This window comes from Perissodus microlepis, chromosome 17, assembly GCF_051167445.1.
Source record: "Perissodus microlepis isolate ML-2025 ecotype Zambia chromosome 17, ASM5116744v1, whole genome shotgun sequence".
Taxonomy (NCBI): domain Eukaryota; kingdom Metazoa; phylum Chordata; class Actinopteri; order Cichliformes; family Cichlidae; genus Perissodus; species Perissodus microlepis.
In genome coordinates this window covers 14,242,518-14,257,676 of record NC_140477.1, presented here as the reverse complement: position 1 = coordinate 14,257,676, position 15,159 = coordinate 14,242,518, and the positions used below count along the sequence as shown (strand labels likewise).

Here is a 15,159-nt window from a genome sequence, read left to right as displayed (position 1 = left end):
TCAAGTGAGCAGTAGCATTATTTTTGCCAAGGATTCTTAAATCTTTACCTCACAAATTCCTAAATTTAAATCAGTGAGATAATTGGTGTAACCAAAATCAGAATTGCTCTAAATCATGCCTTGAAATGACCACCCAAATAAGTGCCCAGATGTGTTTCAAGATGGCTGCCAAGCGGCAAGACTTCTGGAAGGACTTTGGCTACGTTCCTTATTTTATATTCAGCCTCTGCTACTCGCCCGAGAAACGGCGTCACGTCTTTTCCACGTCCTCCCTCAAATCTGCAGCAGTGTCACCAGCTGTTGGCCAATGCAGTGTGTGCATGCATTTGTGTGTGTGTGTGTGTGTGTGTGTGTGTGTGTGTGTGTGTGTGTGTGTGTGTCCACGCTGACACACACAGAGCCCAGCGCACGCATACACGCTGCTGACAGAATACGTAGTGTTGCCATGGTAGCAAGCAGGAGCTCTTTAGGAGTGAAGGCGTTGCCGGTGGCGTTTCGGGGGCTGCTCTCTTTCCTCTCCCTGCTGTTGAGCTCTCTCATGTTCACTCTGCTTGTCCACTCTGCCTCTTCACAGTCTCGCACCAGATGTTCATCTTCTAAATGATATTGTCTCTCCATGCTTTTATTTATTTATTTTACACTTGTGGCGTTCTTTTAGGTAAAACTAGAAAATGGCTAACTGCCACCTTTAAGTTAAACTTTGTTACAAAAATTCTCTCCTCATTCCACCCTCTTTCATCTGTTCTTGTGCGCAGGCAGGCAGTCACGGATTATTGGACTGTATATCTGCAGTCCTCCCACTACATATATGCACACAGTGCCTGTAATCTAGCGGCGTCAAACTTGTTTTTGTTTGCAGGCTACATAAAAGCCTATTGGTTAAAAAAAAAAAAAAAAAGCTTTTCATTTCTTTTAGTTTGCAGAATTAGATTCATATATTTAATAACTTATCCAGTTAAACACCTGAATGGAAAAACCTGAGGTGACTTAAGATAAATGGCAAATCAGTTACAGAGAAGAACATATAATGGAAAATTGAAAAACCAGGTACTTTTCTGGTACTCAATTGAACAAACTTTTTCTGTTACCTTATCTATTACTTATTTTGACAGGTAATTTATCTATTACCTGTCTCTCTTCAACCTGTACGACATGCCATGGGGGGTGGTTTTGGTCAGGAAGAAGGTTTTCAAACTGACCATAATTCAGCCCTCTGTCCTGGATGAAATTAACAGTTCTAATTCTCATGACATAACCAATTTTTAAGAAATAAAAACTGAAAAGTCCAAAAGGTATTCCCTACTTACTTTCAGTTTTGTTCAAGAGTAAATGTATGAATAATACAAACCCACCAGTTATGCGCATACAGAAACAAACACGCACACAAACATGCTCCCTTCCTTCCTTCCTTCCTTCCTTCCCACAGAACAGGCTCGCTCACTTGTTTGCCTTGTTTGTCATTATCTTGATATTTTTTTCCCCCTCCCAGACTAATTTGTAACACCTGTGTCTCTCTTCAACCTGTTTAAAAAAAAAAAAAAAAAAAAAATCCTTCTTTCCTCCTCTGAGTGATACACACCCACATCTCTTTATTATAAAGTGTAGACTTTGATCTGGTTAATCATTGATGGAAGAAAGTTTGTGAACCAACTGCACCCAGGTATATATGTTCTGTCTTTCTGCAAACCTAATCTGTGGCAGTTAATCTGTTGTGTACGCATACACACCCCTCTTACACTGGGCCCGCCTCCGTACTTGAAGCATGCACTTTACGTTTTCACTTTGACAGTGAATAGTTGAGTGGCAGTACACACAGGAAGTGCTGCACAGTGCTCTTTCGGCATGCAAAAGGAGCAATAGGGCTGAGAAGGGCTCCCACAGGTACCGTATCACCAGCTTGCCTTGGGGACTTGCTGTTTAAAGGGAACTTTAAGGGGTGTTTTTAAGTACTTGTTCAAGCTATATAATTATTCACTGTATCTCCTAATTGCCTTGGCTCTTTCTAGTGTGCTTTTTAACCTGAGTGCGAGCTTCAAAATAACGTGGTTATAGAGTCAGTCTCACATGGCCTGGTCAGGGTGCTCATTGTCTTTGCTGCTAAAATAGCTCCATATGAGGCAGTTCTTTATGCTTATTGAGTGTCTTTATTGTATTTTGCCTAGATATTTTTGTAGCTTGGAGAGAACAGAGTAAAAAACTTTGTCTTTATAACCTTTGAGCAGTTTTCTACACCTTGCTCTGGGAAGAGTTGAATCAAATGTGTTTTCACATGACGGAGCCATTCACTCATGTGGATATCGAGCTGAAACAAATAGCTGCGGCACCATAGCTTAAACAGTCCGTATCTCAAATGCATCTTGTTTATCCATATGTTGCACTGGTATTTCTCTCTTCCTCTTCTTCTTCCCTCTCTTTTTTCTTTTATTTTCCCCTCTTTCATACTGGACCGTCTTGTCTCATGTCATCCGTTTTGCCAGTTCCACTTCCCTCTTCCACAGAGCAACTGAAGAACAGATTAATCATGTCATAATAAGGGTGGGTTGGTCCTAAACGGTCAAACAGGCTCTCTCTCTTCACCACTGAACGTGGCAGAAAAGTGGATCGACTGGTTTAGTAGGAACGAACTTGTGCAAGTGTGTGTTTTGTGTGAGTGACGGATAGCATGTGTTTTCTGATGATTGTCTGACTTACAGATGTGGGTTCAGGGATTAAAACGTCAGTTATGTGTGGCTCTCAGGCCTGACGAGCCCGGATAAGGTGACATTATAGCAGACACTGTGGTGGTACATTTTTTTTTTAGTGGCCTTCCTCTGGCAGCTGTAACCTCTGTGTCACCACCAGTAGCTACCCAGATGCAGACACATCCTTAAGACTGTTGTAAGGAAACTGTCCTTGAATTACTTTGCTTTTCAGCTCTTAACCAAATTTTTGTTTGTGTTTCTGTCTTAAAGACCAGAGTCGGTGGAGGCCAGCCCTGTGGTGGTGGAAAAGTCGAGCTACCCACACCAGATTTACAGTAGCAGTTCGCACCATTCCCACAGTTACATAGGCCTGCCTTATGCTGTAAGCACACACACACACACACACACACACACACACACACACCTACCTCTTTCCTCACCTTCCTCAAACTTATACAGATAACCTGCAAACCTTGAGCTGGAGGATTACAGTGAACAAAGAAAATATTGCTTTCAGTACATGCTTTCATGCTGTTTCTTATACAACACAAGCATTAATGAGTGTAAATGCTTCTTTTTTAAAAAAAATTCATTGTCAGTCAAACGAACACAAATAATGGCAGCAGCTGCCAAGATAAAAGCAGACTAAAGAAAGGTGGTCATGTTAGATCACTGATGCAGCAGTGTTTGGGTTTAAAGGCAGCACAACATGCCTGTCCCGAGGATTTAAGAAACCCAGAAAACAGACCAATGTTGACTGCTTCCTTGTCTACTTTGTCATAAGGCATCAGAGGAAGGAGGACATGGCAGGCTGTTTGGATATTAGGGGGAAAATGCAATTATAACACACAAACCTCTGTCTTTTTCAGTCATTGAGTGAAACTGATTTGCTATTGGTTAATTGACATTCTTAATCTTTTTAGGATATTTAAAATAGTACATAGAACTTTGTTCATTGTTTGGTCATTAAATGATCTATAGATGCTATAAAATGGAAACTGTGAAACAACTAAGTCAGGGCTGTAAAACCTTTGCTTTGGACCTTACTTAAACCTGTTGCTAACACATCTTGGCCTAAAAAAGACTAAACATTTAATTTGCTAAGCAGTGTGTTGGTTGTAGAGGTAATTTTCTGTTGCCAGTGATAGTGCATGCCCATTGAGGCAACATTGTTTTGTAAACTAAACTATTTTGATAAGCAACGTTTACCTATATCACATGAAAGGTACATTTTCAATTGTTCTCTCAGGACCACAACTATGGGGCGCGGCCCCCACCTACACCGCCAGCCTCCCCACCCCCCTCCATGTTGATCCGACAAGGAGAGGGGGGGCTGTTTGTTCCAGGGGGCCAGGACGAAGCGTCCAGGGGCACCACACTCAGCACCTCAGAGGATGGCAGCTACGGGGCTGACATCACCCGTTGCATCTGTGGCTTCACCCATGACGATGGCTACATGATCTGTTGTGACAAGTGCAGGTGAGACACAAGTAGTCACAAGCTTTGACTAGTATTGACTCAGGCCTCTTTCATCTAGCTGCCTGTTTTTGTTCCTTGTGTTCACTAGATCAGTTTTTTGTAACTTCATGTGGTTAATGGGAACAAAAATGTGACTTGAAGGTTTATTAAAACTCCTTAACGTTTCCCTCTAGTGCCTGGCAGCACATAGACTGCATGGGCATTGACAGACAGAACATTCCTGAGACCTACCTGTGTGAACGCTGCCAACCTCGACACCTCGATAGAGAGAGAGCCGTCCTGCTGCAGACCCGTAAAAGAGAGTCTTTATCTGGTAAGGGAACACATTTATAAAGCTCCCAACATTTCCCTTTACCCTTGTACTTTTTTTTTTAAATTTCTGTTGACAAAAATCTCAATACAGTTGCAGTAATTCACAAAAAGAAAACCTAGAGAAACTAGATTATTTTGAGAGCTGAACTATGAGGCGTTAGAAGCAAGAACCCACAGATAGATGTTTCAGTTCTGCTTTTACTGGCTTCCTTGCTGCAGTAAATGGCCAGCTCATTACAGAGTAAAGAAGGTTGTAAGCTGTGTCAGGGTGCAGCCTCCTCCCCCTGCAGGACAGCCAGATATAATTCTGCCTGAGAGCAGGATGTACTGACACCTGCAGGTCAAGCAGAAAACTGCAATTTAGTTTGTGATGTAGCAAGCCTTGTCTTCCATTAGTATGACACGATTAGCTTTTGTTTTGCCCGAAGCAGGTGTAGCTTTTTATATCTTTGTGTGTGTCACTTTCTTTGTTCCCTGCCTGACTCCTAATAACTCGCTTGCTCATTCAGACGGGGACACCAGTGCTACAGAGAGTGGAGATGAGGTTCCGCTAGAGCTCTACTCCACCTTCCAGCACACGCCTACCACCATCACCCTCACCACTGGACGCCTTGGCAATAAGCAATCTGATAAAAAGCGCAAAAAGAGTGGTGAAAAAGAGCCTCCAGCATCCTCTGCTCGAGCTAAAAAGGTCAACGTTTACTCATTCACTTAGAAAATTAATATTTTACAAACACCTGTTTGGCATGCCGATTAACCTCACACTTTTAATTTATTTAATTACCTTACAGGCCTTTCGAGAGGGGTCCAGAAAATCCTCTAGAGTAAAGGTAAACTTACAGAACACTCTCACGTCCACCATCTCCAGAATCCAGAATGCTCCTGTTAAATCTGAGCTGTGAGTCACATTTGTACTGTTTTTCTCAGGGTGCAGCTCCCGAACAGGAGCCAACAGAGCACCCGTCTCTGTGGGAGAACAAGATCAAAACGTGGATGGAGCGTTACGAGGAGGCCAGCAGTAATCAGTACACTGAGGATGTTCAGGTCCTGTTGCGTGTTAAAGAACAAGGCGACGGCAAGAGTCTGGCATACAACACGCACCCAGCCTCTTTCAAACCCCCTGTAGAGGTACAAATATACACACTGAGTGAATCTCCACTGGTAACACAAATATGATAACACCCAAACACATTGCTTGTCTCTAGCAGCCTGCAGCACTAGCTTTCCCTCTCGGGGTTCACATGTAATTCAAGATGTTTGTTTATGTCAGGCGGTTTGTGTCTCCCAGAGTCAAGTTCAGAAGAACAAGAAGATCCTCAAGGCGGTGCGAGACTTGGCCCCAGACTCCCTCATCATTGAGTACAGGGGCAAGTTCATGCTTCGACAGCAGTTTGAGGCCAACGGATACTTCTTCAAGAGGTTAGGAAGCTTGTCACGAGTCAAAAGGGTTTTCCCTCTTGGATTTGTCTCAATCTAAATTGAGTGCAACTTCGTTTTTAGTGCAGGCCAAATAAATTAACTCTTAATGTAATGGCAGATGATTTAAGATGTTAAATTGAGGTGTTTTGTGTGCATTGATCCCACTCATCCCCTGACCTTGCTTTTCTCCTCAGGCCATACCCTTTTGTGTTATTTTATTCAAAATTTGATGGACTGGAGATGTGTGTAGACGCTCGCAGCTTTGGAAACGAAGCACGTTTCATTCGCCGCTCTTGCACTCCCAATGCTGAAGTATGTAACATTCAAAAGTGCTTAATAATTTGCTTCTTTTCACTTAATTAACCAAAACTCTTATCCATAGTTGCAAGCGCTAGTTTTTACCAATACTCTTCTGAACGTCCCTCAGGTGCGTCATGTCATTGAGGACGGCATGTTACATTTATACATCTACTCATTGCGGCCGATATCCAAGGGCACAGAGATCACAATCGGTTTTGATTTTGACTATGGCAGCTGGTAAGTGTTTGAGTAAAACTGGCAATTGCTTGCTAGCAAGACAAGATCGTTTCACTAAATTTCTCCTGTTTTTGTTTGTTTTTGTAGTAAATACAAGGTGGACTGTGCCTGTGTGAAGGGGAACCAGGAGTGCCCGGTGCTCAAGCACAACCTAGAGCCCACAGAGAACCTGGGTTCTGGAGGCAGACGCAGAGGGAATCGGAAGGACAAGGAGTTGGCACGGGACGACCAGGCCCAGAACCAGAACGTGGGTTTGGACGGCGAGGGGAAGGGCAAGAACATAGGCGACAGCAAGCAGAGAAAACTCTCTCCTCTCCGCCTCTCCATCTCAAACAACCAGGCAAGATTACTTTTTAATGTACGGTGCACAAAATATGCCTGGTGTCAGTCACCCTTTTTAACACTTCTTCAACTTCTTAATTTAGATTTATTTTCTGTTAAAATGCACTCACCCTTATAGTCCATGCATGTGGTTTAGTTTGGTCTGTGCATGTGTTTTCCATTGTTAGTCACTCTTTGTTATTGTACATCCTGTTTAGTTCCCTCCCTTTTTTTTGTTTTTTTCCACTCCCATCATCCCTGTTATGCATCCACTTTTGTCCCCTCCCAGCTAATTTTTTTTCTTATATAGACCATATCTTACTGCACTTTTGTGCCACTGGTCTGGCAGAGATGAGCAGTAGTAACACAAGCAGAGGCGCCGACGGTAACAAAAGTCTCATTTGTTATCGGTTGTGGAAATTATTTTAGAGTTCATGATTCAGGGAAATCTTATTTATGACTTGAATATTTGGTTTAGAAACGGGTCCCATTTGAATTAGAAAGGACTGCCTCAGGCTTTCAGAAATGCAGAAACATGAGTAGACCTGTCCCAGTAAGACAATAGGAGGTTTTAATATCATGGCGCTATGATGATACCCAATGGACATGACAATATTCAAGCTGCTACACCAATAATTTAATAAGGGGGTGCTAATAAAGTCATAACTTTCAAGAAGGCCACTTAGCAGTTGTGTAATGTGCACAGACCAACCACCTATCTAAACGTATCTTTAAAAAGTTCTTCCTCAGCCTCTCCCTCACCTCTCTTCCACTCTTACCTGTCTCCTTCTAGTCTGTAGCCAGACTGAATGATCAGCCATGATAAAGCGCCATACCCCGCTCTCCCCTCCTCTTACAGGATCCTGAGTTATTTGAGGATCTAGAAGACAAAACCTCCGTTAGCAATGAAGTAGAGATGGAGTCAGAGGAGCAGATTGCAGAGAGGAGGAGGAAGATGGTAAGTGTGCCAAGCTAGGGGCTACAGCTTACCCCCCTCCCCCGCTGCCGTGCTACCACCCAGCAGAAAGAGCAAAAATAAAAACTGTCCCCTGTTGCTCTGGGTGTGGACTTAACTATTTGTCTGCTAAGGGCTTGGATAGGAGCAGCTGTCTTCTACCTCTCCTCCATAAAACCAGCCTCCTCCTTCACCATTCATCTACTGCTAGTGCTCCCACTATTATCGGTGCCTCTGTTGCTGTTTTGTTCAAACCCACTGTGCTTTCCCTCCTTCAGCTTTGACTTTTCCCCTTTTCTCACAGCGCTGAGGCTTTGTGCTTGTCTGTCATTACGCTTATTTTCCTCATTTGTTGCCTGTTTTTTCTTTTTTGCCCCTTCACCATGTGAGAACATGAACAGGCCTGCAGTGCCGCATGCCTGTTGACAACCTTGCCAGTGTATTGTCTCTTTATGCACACTGAAACTATCCCCCAGTGTGTATTACAGTTTGAGTAGAGCTCTCTTCTCACCTTCATTGTAGCCATGAGATTGAAATGGCCTGTTACGGGTTCAACCACTCTCTCTGCCAAATGGTCGTATGTCCCCGAGAGATGGGATCAAACACACACACACACACACACACAGGAAATTACCCTGCAGTCAGCTCCGTTTCACATGGTAGACCCAAGGTGTAAATCGCTGACTCATCTTTGGCTAAAGTACAGTTCTTATAATTGGCCAGAGAGATGGATGGATGGATAGATGGAGGGAGTGACTGCAGAGGGTAGAGCCCTGTTGCCGGGGCCTTATTGACTCCGGGAGATCCAATAAGCTGCCTTCTATGCAACATGGCATAAGAGGGCACCCTGCTCGAGCAAAGAAGCATACATTTGCACACTGACGGTCACAAGCGTAGTAGGTGTGCGTGGACATTTTTAAATCTGTGTGGTGGAGATGCCGCATGGGAGAGAAATATCTTGCCTGCTTAAGCTCTTACTGAAAGTTCTATTGGTGGAAAGGGTATCCTGGGTTTATGTTGTGTCTTCCTACTACCCCAGCTCTTTAGATATTTTATGTATTCTAACACTTCACCCTTGGTGTTCTGTTGCCTGTGGGAAGAGTCAAAATGCGAAATCATTGCTAACATGGGCTCCCCCTTTCTTTATATTTTTGTTAGGGCTCCTTTAGCTTAGCCTCTGTGATAGAAGTCGGAATATACAAAGAAACTGGACATTTAAAAATAACCCTTTACTACCACTGTGGTTTGTTCTTCCTCCTTGTGGGGAACTCCGCTATTGTTTCCTTTACTACTCGAGCCAAACTTCAACCGATCAATATTCTGCCTACATACAGCATCATTGCCATTGGTGCCACTGTTTGCATGCAGCCCTACAAAAAGCAAACACATGTGATTGAAGTCCTGTAATTCACAACCAGACAAGCAGGACCTTAAATCTCACTTTAAAGATCAAGATTTTAAGAATATGTCAAATGATGTGCTGTGACTCTCTTTGTGAGATGAGTGTAATAAGCTGCTGGTCAGTGATTGTAGTGAATGCCCAGCTTTTGGTAGAAGGAATTAAAAGACCTGTGCCTTTTTATTGTAGTGTTTTTTTGTTGTTGTTTTTTTTGTAAAACTTAGTTCTTAGGAAATTATGTGAAGATTTTGGTTTACAGCAGGAGTCCTGCTATAAGAGATTGTTCCTAAATTTTTGAATACTTGTCGACGCCTTGTCTTTGGAAGCCAAAGCTCCAAAGAAGCCACAAGTGGAATTGCACCAATGTTTTTCTCACTGCTGTGAAAAGGGCCATTACATCCTGGCATTGTTAGTGCATTCCTGAAGATGCTCTATAGTTGTAAATATCCTGCATAGTGTTATTGCATATTACCAGTTAACCTTAGCGCTGGAAAAATTTCACCAGATGATTAGAGATCCTTTAGTCCAGTCATGTCCATTTTTAGTGAAGCCTTGTTTAGGTGGGACATGTCTCTTCTAAACTGGGCTGTTTCTTTATTAAACATTCAGGCCAACCCAGCGGAGCAGTCCCATCTACCTGTCGGGGCGGCTTCGTGCTGGAGGGGACTGAAAATCAAGGAGGTAAACTTGACCCATACATGGCCAACCCCACCCATCTACCAACCTCGTAGTGGTGATTGAGTTAAAAGCGTACTAACAGTCCTGTCTTTACAGCAAACTTTAGCCTATGCAGGCAAAAAAAATATATATTTTTTTCCAAAGGTGTGTTTTGAGTAATGATGGAGTGCTTTGTTTTTGGTGGAGGTAGCTATGGTTTCTTTATAAGGACCTGGGGAAATTTATTTGCGTACAAGCTAAATTAAAACACCTTGTGTTCTCCTACATTTTTCTCTCACTCCAATCTCCTCTTTTGGTTGCTCTTATTGTGAAAGTGAAGGGACATTTTTTTTTTTCTACTTGGCTCTGCATATGGCACTCTGCACTCAGATAGAAATGCTTTTCGCTGTGTAGCACACATTAACCAGTTGCACCGCTACCTCTGGGGAGTAGTACTCCATGAACTAATCTATGCGCACTCTCTTCCTCTCCCTCGCCCCTCCTCCATGCCCCACATCTAACCCTCTGCAGACACGAGAAGAGAGGAAGATGGAGGCCATCCTGCAAGCCTTTGCCCGAATGGAGAAGAGAGAGAAACGACGGGAGCAGGCGCTGGAGAGAATCGGCAGCATAAAGTCCGAGGTTGGGGGCCGCAGTGACATTAAGGAGGAGCCTCCAGCCACACCAGAGACGGCAGATTCGCCAGCTGTCATCCAGGTCAGAGCACAGATAAACAAAAAACAAAAAACTTTACTTTTATTTATATTTTAATTGATGTTGGCACAAATGCTTCTTCTGAGCTGTACTATAAAAAATGTGTGTTTTTGTTTGGAGCAAGCTATTGTCAGATTTTTAAGAGATTTATGTATTCAAATGTGATGTTATTGAACTCTCAAATGTGTTTTTTATAGCCACTTCTGGAAGTAAAAGAGGAGCCAGGTCTAAAGCCAGCCAAAGTTAAAGGCACGAGGAACAGGAAAAGTTTCTCAAGAAATCGTACTCACATTGGGCAACAGCGGCGACGAGCTCGCACTATCAGCACTTGTTCTGACCTGCCTCCCAGCTCTCCAACTGAGTCTGTGGAGCCTGTGACCAATGAAGCCCCTGAAGGAGAAACACCCACTGTGCCAGAGCCGGAGGCCATCTCCACACAAGCACCCGACACCAGTCCTCCGCACAGCAGCTCACCTGCACCTGACAGAAACCGAACAGGGAGCAAGACTTTCAGAACAAAAAAGGTACAGGCACATGTCTAATTCTGCATATGAAACATATTTCTGGCTTTTTAAAAAATGTTCAGGAACCCTTTAGAATTTTGACATCTTCTCAAACTCTTTTCCACAGCACTTTGTGAATGAGTGGGTAGGCGAGAAACAGCAGGACCGTGGTGCTGTACGAACACCAGAACCAGTCCCAGAAAGGCCGCTGAGAATAAGCAGTGACCCTGAAGTGCTGGCCACGCAGCTCAACGCCCTGCCAGGCCTAGCCTGCTCCCAGCAGGTCTACAGCACGCCCAAACACTATGTCCGCTTTTTGTCCCCGTTCTTGGCAAACCGCAGCCCCACATCTCCCGGGGTCCCCACCGGGAGACGGCGTTCCCGAGAACTACCCGAAATGCCACCAACCACTGGTTCCTGCAAGAAGGTACAGACTTCTGCTTTTTAAAGCAATCCTGCCTTTCTTTGATGCTCATGGGAAAAACTTAAACAGCTAGATTTGGAAAGTAGATCTTTGTTTACATAGGAAATTACTAAGTTTTCCCAAAATGCCACAGCCTTTGAATTTCTTCCAATCTTTGTTAACTCCGTCTCCATGAATGAATCAAAAAGTTTCCAGTGGGATGAACTCATTTGAAGTCGCCCAGAATATTATCGAGGGACAGGACTGTCACTGTTTAGCTGCTTTATTTAGAAGCTTCCTTTAATAAGTTGCTGAATTTATATTCTCCTTTACTAAAGTGCGTCTAGAAGCAGAATTTATCATTCAGCAGCTATCTTGTTAAAACCTATAGGTACTTATTTTGCCCCTATCTAAATGAATAGGGAGAGGTTGTTGTTTTTTTTTTTGTTTTGTTTTTTTAAGCTTGAAATTAGAAACTTCTCTCCTTTTACACACCATCTAGGTAACTTGATTAATACCATGACCATTTAGGTTAGTTTCTATATTTTTATTACAATATTAAGTAGATATACCTGCCACTAGATGTTTGAAACTGTTGTGAATGTCTCCTGTGCACTCTTTCTCTTTGTTATAATGGCTCTGTTTTTACAGCGATGGTTGAAGCAAGCTCTAGAGGAGGAAGGCTCCACCAGCCCAGGCAGACGGCCAAGTCTTCTCATGCCCGGTGAAGGCCCCCTCAGCCCCTCCATTAACGGAGACTCAGACAGCCCCCTACCCTATAATGGCACCTGCTCGCTACCAGGTAAATCTGGGTTCGAACTGATCAATCTAATGCCACTTAAACTACAAACCTAACAAAGAAAATTGTCCATTTATTCAATGATGGTAAAGGAAACCAGTCTTAATAACAGTAAATAATCAAGCCAACTTTAAATCATAGATGCCACGCTCATTTTGACATCTTGCAGAGTTGCCCACTCCTTTGAAAAAGCGAAGGTTGAGTCCTTTGGACGCTTGTATGTCTGAGAGCTCAACGCCCTACGGTTCCCCTTGTGCCACGCCCACCCGGACAGAACAGTCGGAGACGCCGCTGACACCAGCCTTAATGGCCACCCCTCCACGTCCCCGAACAGAGGAGCCAAGCACGGAGCCCTTGCCCAGCACCCCAACGCCAACGCTTAATGCCCCTCAGGAGGTAAAGCTGTGTTTATGCATAAGCCTGTAAACGTTACATGTTTATTTACATGAGGAAGAAAAAGTGGCTAAGTGTGTTTGTGGTTACACAGAATGAATCTTCAGGGGAGAACTCACCAGAGGTCAACCGAAAACCCTGTGTGCAGGAGGTAAGATCATACCTCTAATATATTTAATTTGGAAATGACTTTAACCATCAGTCTCCCTCAGTTCCAGTATTATACTATTTGAAAATGCAGTAGTATTGCTGTAATAGTTTTTCTATAATAAAAATGTGCAGCTACATCCAAACATAAACCAGTAATCCAAAACATAATGTCAATTTAAGTCTGTTAAGCAGACATGTTCTTAGTGTTATGCCTTATCAGTGTTCATGTTGTATATTCATCCCTTGCTTCTCACCCAGGCCGATCGTCCTCCTTCGTTGGCGTCCTCTCCCTGCATCAGGGTTCCTAGTTCAGATGGACTCCCGTCAGAAGCCAAGGTGTCAGTTCCAGAGAGTCCACAGCCTCCACCTGCTGAGTCGGTGGACTGTGGAGAGGACAGGCCTGATAGTGGGGGTGTAGAAAGCACCAGTGAGGCTCCCTTGTCTACAGAAGCATGTGCTTCCTCTTATTCTGGCTGGATAAAAAGCCCAGAGAGGGGCCCGACTGGACCAGCTGGCCTGAACTTCTCTCCAGTCAATTCAAACTTAAGGGACCTCACCCCCTCCCACACTCTGGAGCCTCTGGCAGCCCCCTTCAGACCTGAGGCTGCAGCAGGACCCTCAGCAGGAACGGGGTCACTGGTTGGCTCCCAGCCCTCGTTTAGCGAAGGCCAAGGGCAGCTCTTTCACCCCGGCTCTGAGGAGGGAAGTTCTCTTGGCTTCTCACGCTCGCTGAATGGGGACAGCGCTGGTGACGGAGGAGGCTCTGCACAGAACCCCCCACAGAAGAAAAAGGTGAGATTACTGACCTATAGAGATGAAAAAGAAGCTATCTGAAAACACTAAATGGCCCTTAATGAGATTGTAAATGCATTTTGCCCCCAGACAGTTTAAACAAACAGTTAATTAGTCAACAGTCTGAAAAAATAACTAGTTACTTATATAATCTGCAGAGAGAGTACCAATACATTGCAAACAAATGAGGTTGGCAGCGGGACTCCAGAAGTATTGATGCTTCCAAAGGTTGAATTATTATTCTTCAAATGCTGCCCTCTACTGGTTTGACTTAATGTTTTTTGTGGTTCTGCTTCTTCCCAGGTTTCCCTGCTAGAATACCGTAAGCGTCAACGCGAAGCCCGTCGCAGCGGCTCCAAGACCGAGTGCAGCTCTCCCGTTTCCACTGTGCCGCCTCTAGCTGTGGACGCCTTCTCTGTCTCTCTAGAGACCACCAGCGAGCCTCCTCTACCTCCTGCTTCCGCGGCTCTCTCCAACACCACCACCACCGCAGCTTTAAGAGAGCCACAGACAAACGAGGAGGCAGAGTCCACCGGAGAGAAGGAGGGAGGAGAAGGACAGTGGTGTGTGCTTTAATGTGTTGAAATGATAACTACAGAGAAATGTGTAAACAGAAAAAAAGCTCTGCATTCATGGTAGCAAACCTTAGTACATAAAGTCTTCTTATTGATGTTTCACTTCAGGACATCGTCGACTTCTGTAGAGCAGGCCCGAGAGCGCAGCTACCACCGAGCTCTGCTGCTCAGCAAAGACAAAGACACAGGTAAGAAAACGGAAATCGTACGGTGTGAGGATGGAGAAGCAAACCCTATATGTTACAGCCTACCATGGGCAGAAACTCCTTGTGCATGTACAGAAGTGCCCTTAAGCCTTTTGTAATAGTAGTTGATCATGTTTACTGACAACATTTTTCAAGGAACCAGCACCCAAAATACCTGTAGCAGTTTGAGGGGTGCGCTGCTGTAGTACATGAACACTGTAGTTACCCTATTTCCCTATTTATTTATTTTTTTAGTTTGTCTGTGAGTGAAGTGGTGGTGAGTGCTTAGTTTCTTTGTGAGAGTAAAATGAGTTGCATTTTTTTTTTTTTGTTTTTTGCAATATGAAGGCAGCTGGTGTGCAGGAAATCCTGGAATAATAAAGTAATTTGTTTTCTCATAACCTGAATTAAACAATCTGGATTTAACTAAAGAACTGTGTGTCATTCTTTGTTGAATGTGTGTTTTGAGTGGCTTGTGGTTAAATGTATTTGTATTGAAATGCTTTTTACTATCAATGTGTTGCAAGCATTTTAAACCATGCATGCATGGTCATACAACCAGATCTGTCTCCATCAGAGCTGTTTATATTTTTCGTGTTTCTTTTTTCTTTTTTAAAATGATGATCTGTTTTGTATTTTTTAGATGGTGAGACAGAAGGTGGAGATACGCCTTCGATGAGGGAGTGTGCATCTCCGAGTATCCAGAAGACCCCGACCCACACAGTGAGTTGACGTCAGGCTATCATCACCAGTTTTATTGCCAGTTTATTTTTATTATTATTTATTTTATTACATTTAATTAATTTTAGTCATGTTTGCTGTTAAAGTTTAATTGATTAAATTGATTAATTTGACTCATCTCTGCTTACTTTTGTCCGTCTCCTC

General features: G+C 43.6%; 1 protein-coding gene across 6 annotated transcripts in view; it reads left to right on the top strand.

Moving 5' to 3' along the window:
• kmt2e (lysine (K)-specific methyltransferase 2E) overlaps window positions 1-15,159 on the top strand; it is a 28,470-nt gene that overhangs the window by 11,002 nt on the left and 2,309 nt on the right. Inside the window, exons 3-24 of one of the 6 annotated variants that reach the window (XM_084909985.1) lie at window positions 2,952-3,063; window positions 3,931-4,160; window positions 4,334-4,473; window positions 4,982-5,163; window positions 5,264-5,302; window positions 5,400-5,600; window positions 5,761-5,891; window positions 6,086-6,203; window positions 6,319-6,428; window positions 6,516-6,768; window positions 7,609-7,707; window positions 9,713-9,784; window positions 10,292-10,477; window positions 10,672-10,998; window positions 11,105-11,404; window positions 12,032-12,182; window positions 12,349-12,575; window positions 12,667-12,723; window positions 12,981-13,514; window positions 13,818-14,077; window positions 14,198-14,277; window positions 14,918-14,997. In XM_084909985.1, the coding sequence (XP_084766111.1) occupies window positions 2,952-3,063; window positions 3,931-4,160; window positions 4,334-4,473; window positions 4,982-5,163; window positions 5,264-5,302; window positions 5,400-5,600; window positions 5,761-5,891; window positions 6,086-6,203; window positions 6,319-6,428; window positions 6,516-6,768; window positions 7,609-7,707; window positions 9,713-9,784; window positions 10,292-10,477; window positions 10,672-10,998; window positions 11,105-11,404; window positions 12,032-12,182; window positions 12,349-12,575; window positions 12,667-12,723; window positions 12,981-13,514; window positions 13,818-14,077; window positions 14,198-14,277; window positions 14,918-14,997 (3,889 nt within the window). Of the gene's footprint in view, window positions 1-2,951; window positions 3,064-3,930; window positions 4,161-4,333; window positions 4,474-4,981; window positions 5,164-5,263; window positions 5,303-5,399; window positions 5,601-5,742; window positions 5,892-6,085; window positions 6,204-6,318; window positions 6,429-6,515; window positions 6,769-7,608; window positions 7,708-9,712; window positions 9,785-10,291; window positions 10,478-10,671; window positions 10,999-11,104; window positions 11,405-12,031; window positions 12,183-12,348; window positions 12,576-12,666; window positions 12,724-12,980; window positions 13,515-13,817; window positions 14,078-14,197; window positions 14,278-14,917; window positions 14,998-15,159 lie in introns of all 6 variants that reach the window. The other 5 variants (XM_084909984.1, XM_084909986.1, XM_084909987.1 and 2 more) reach the window with 5 other exon arrangements.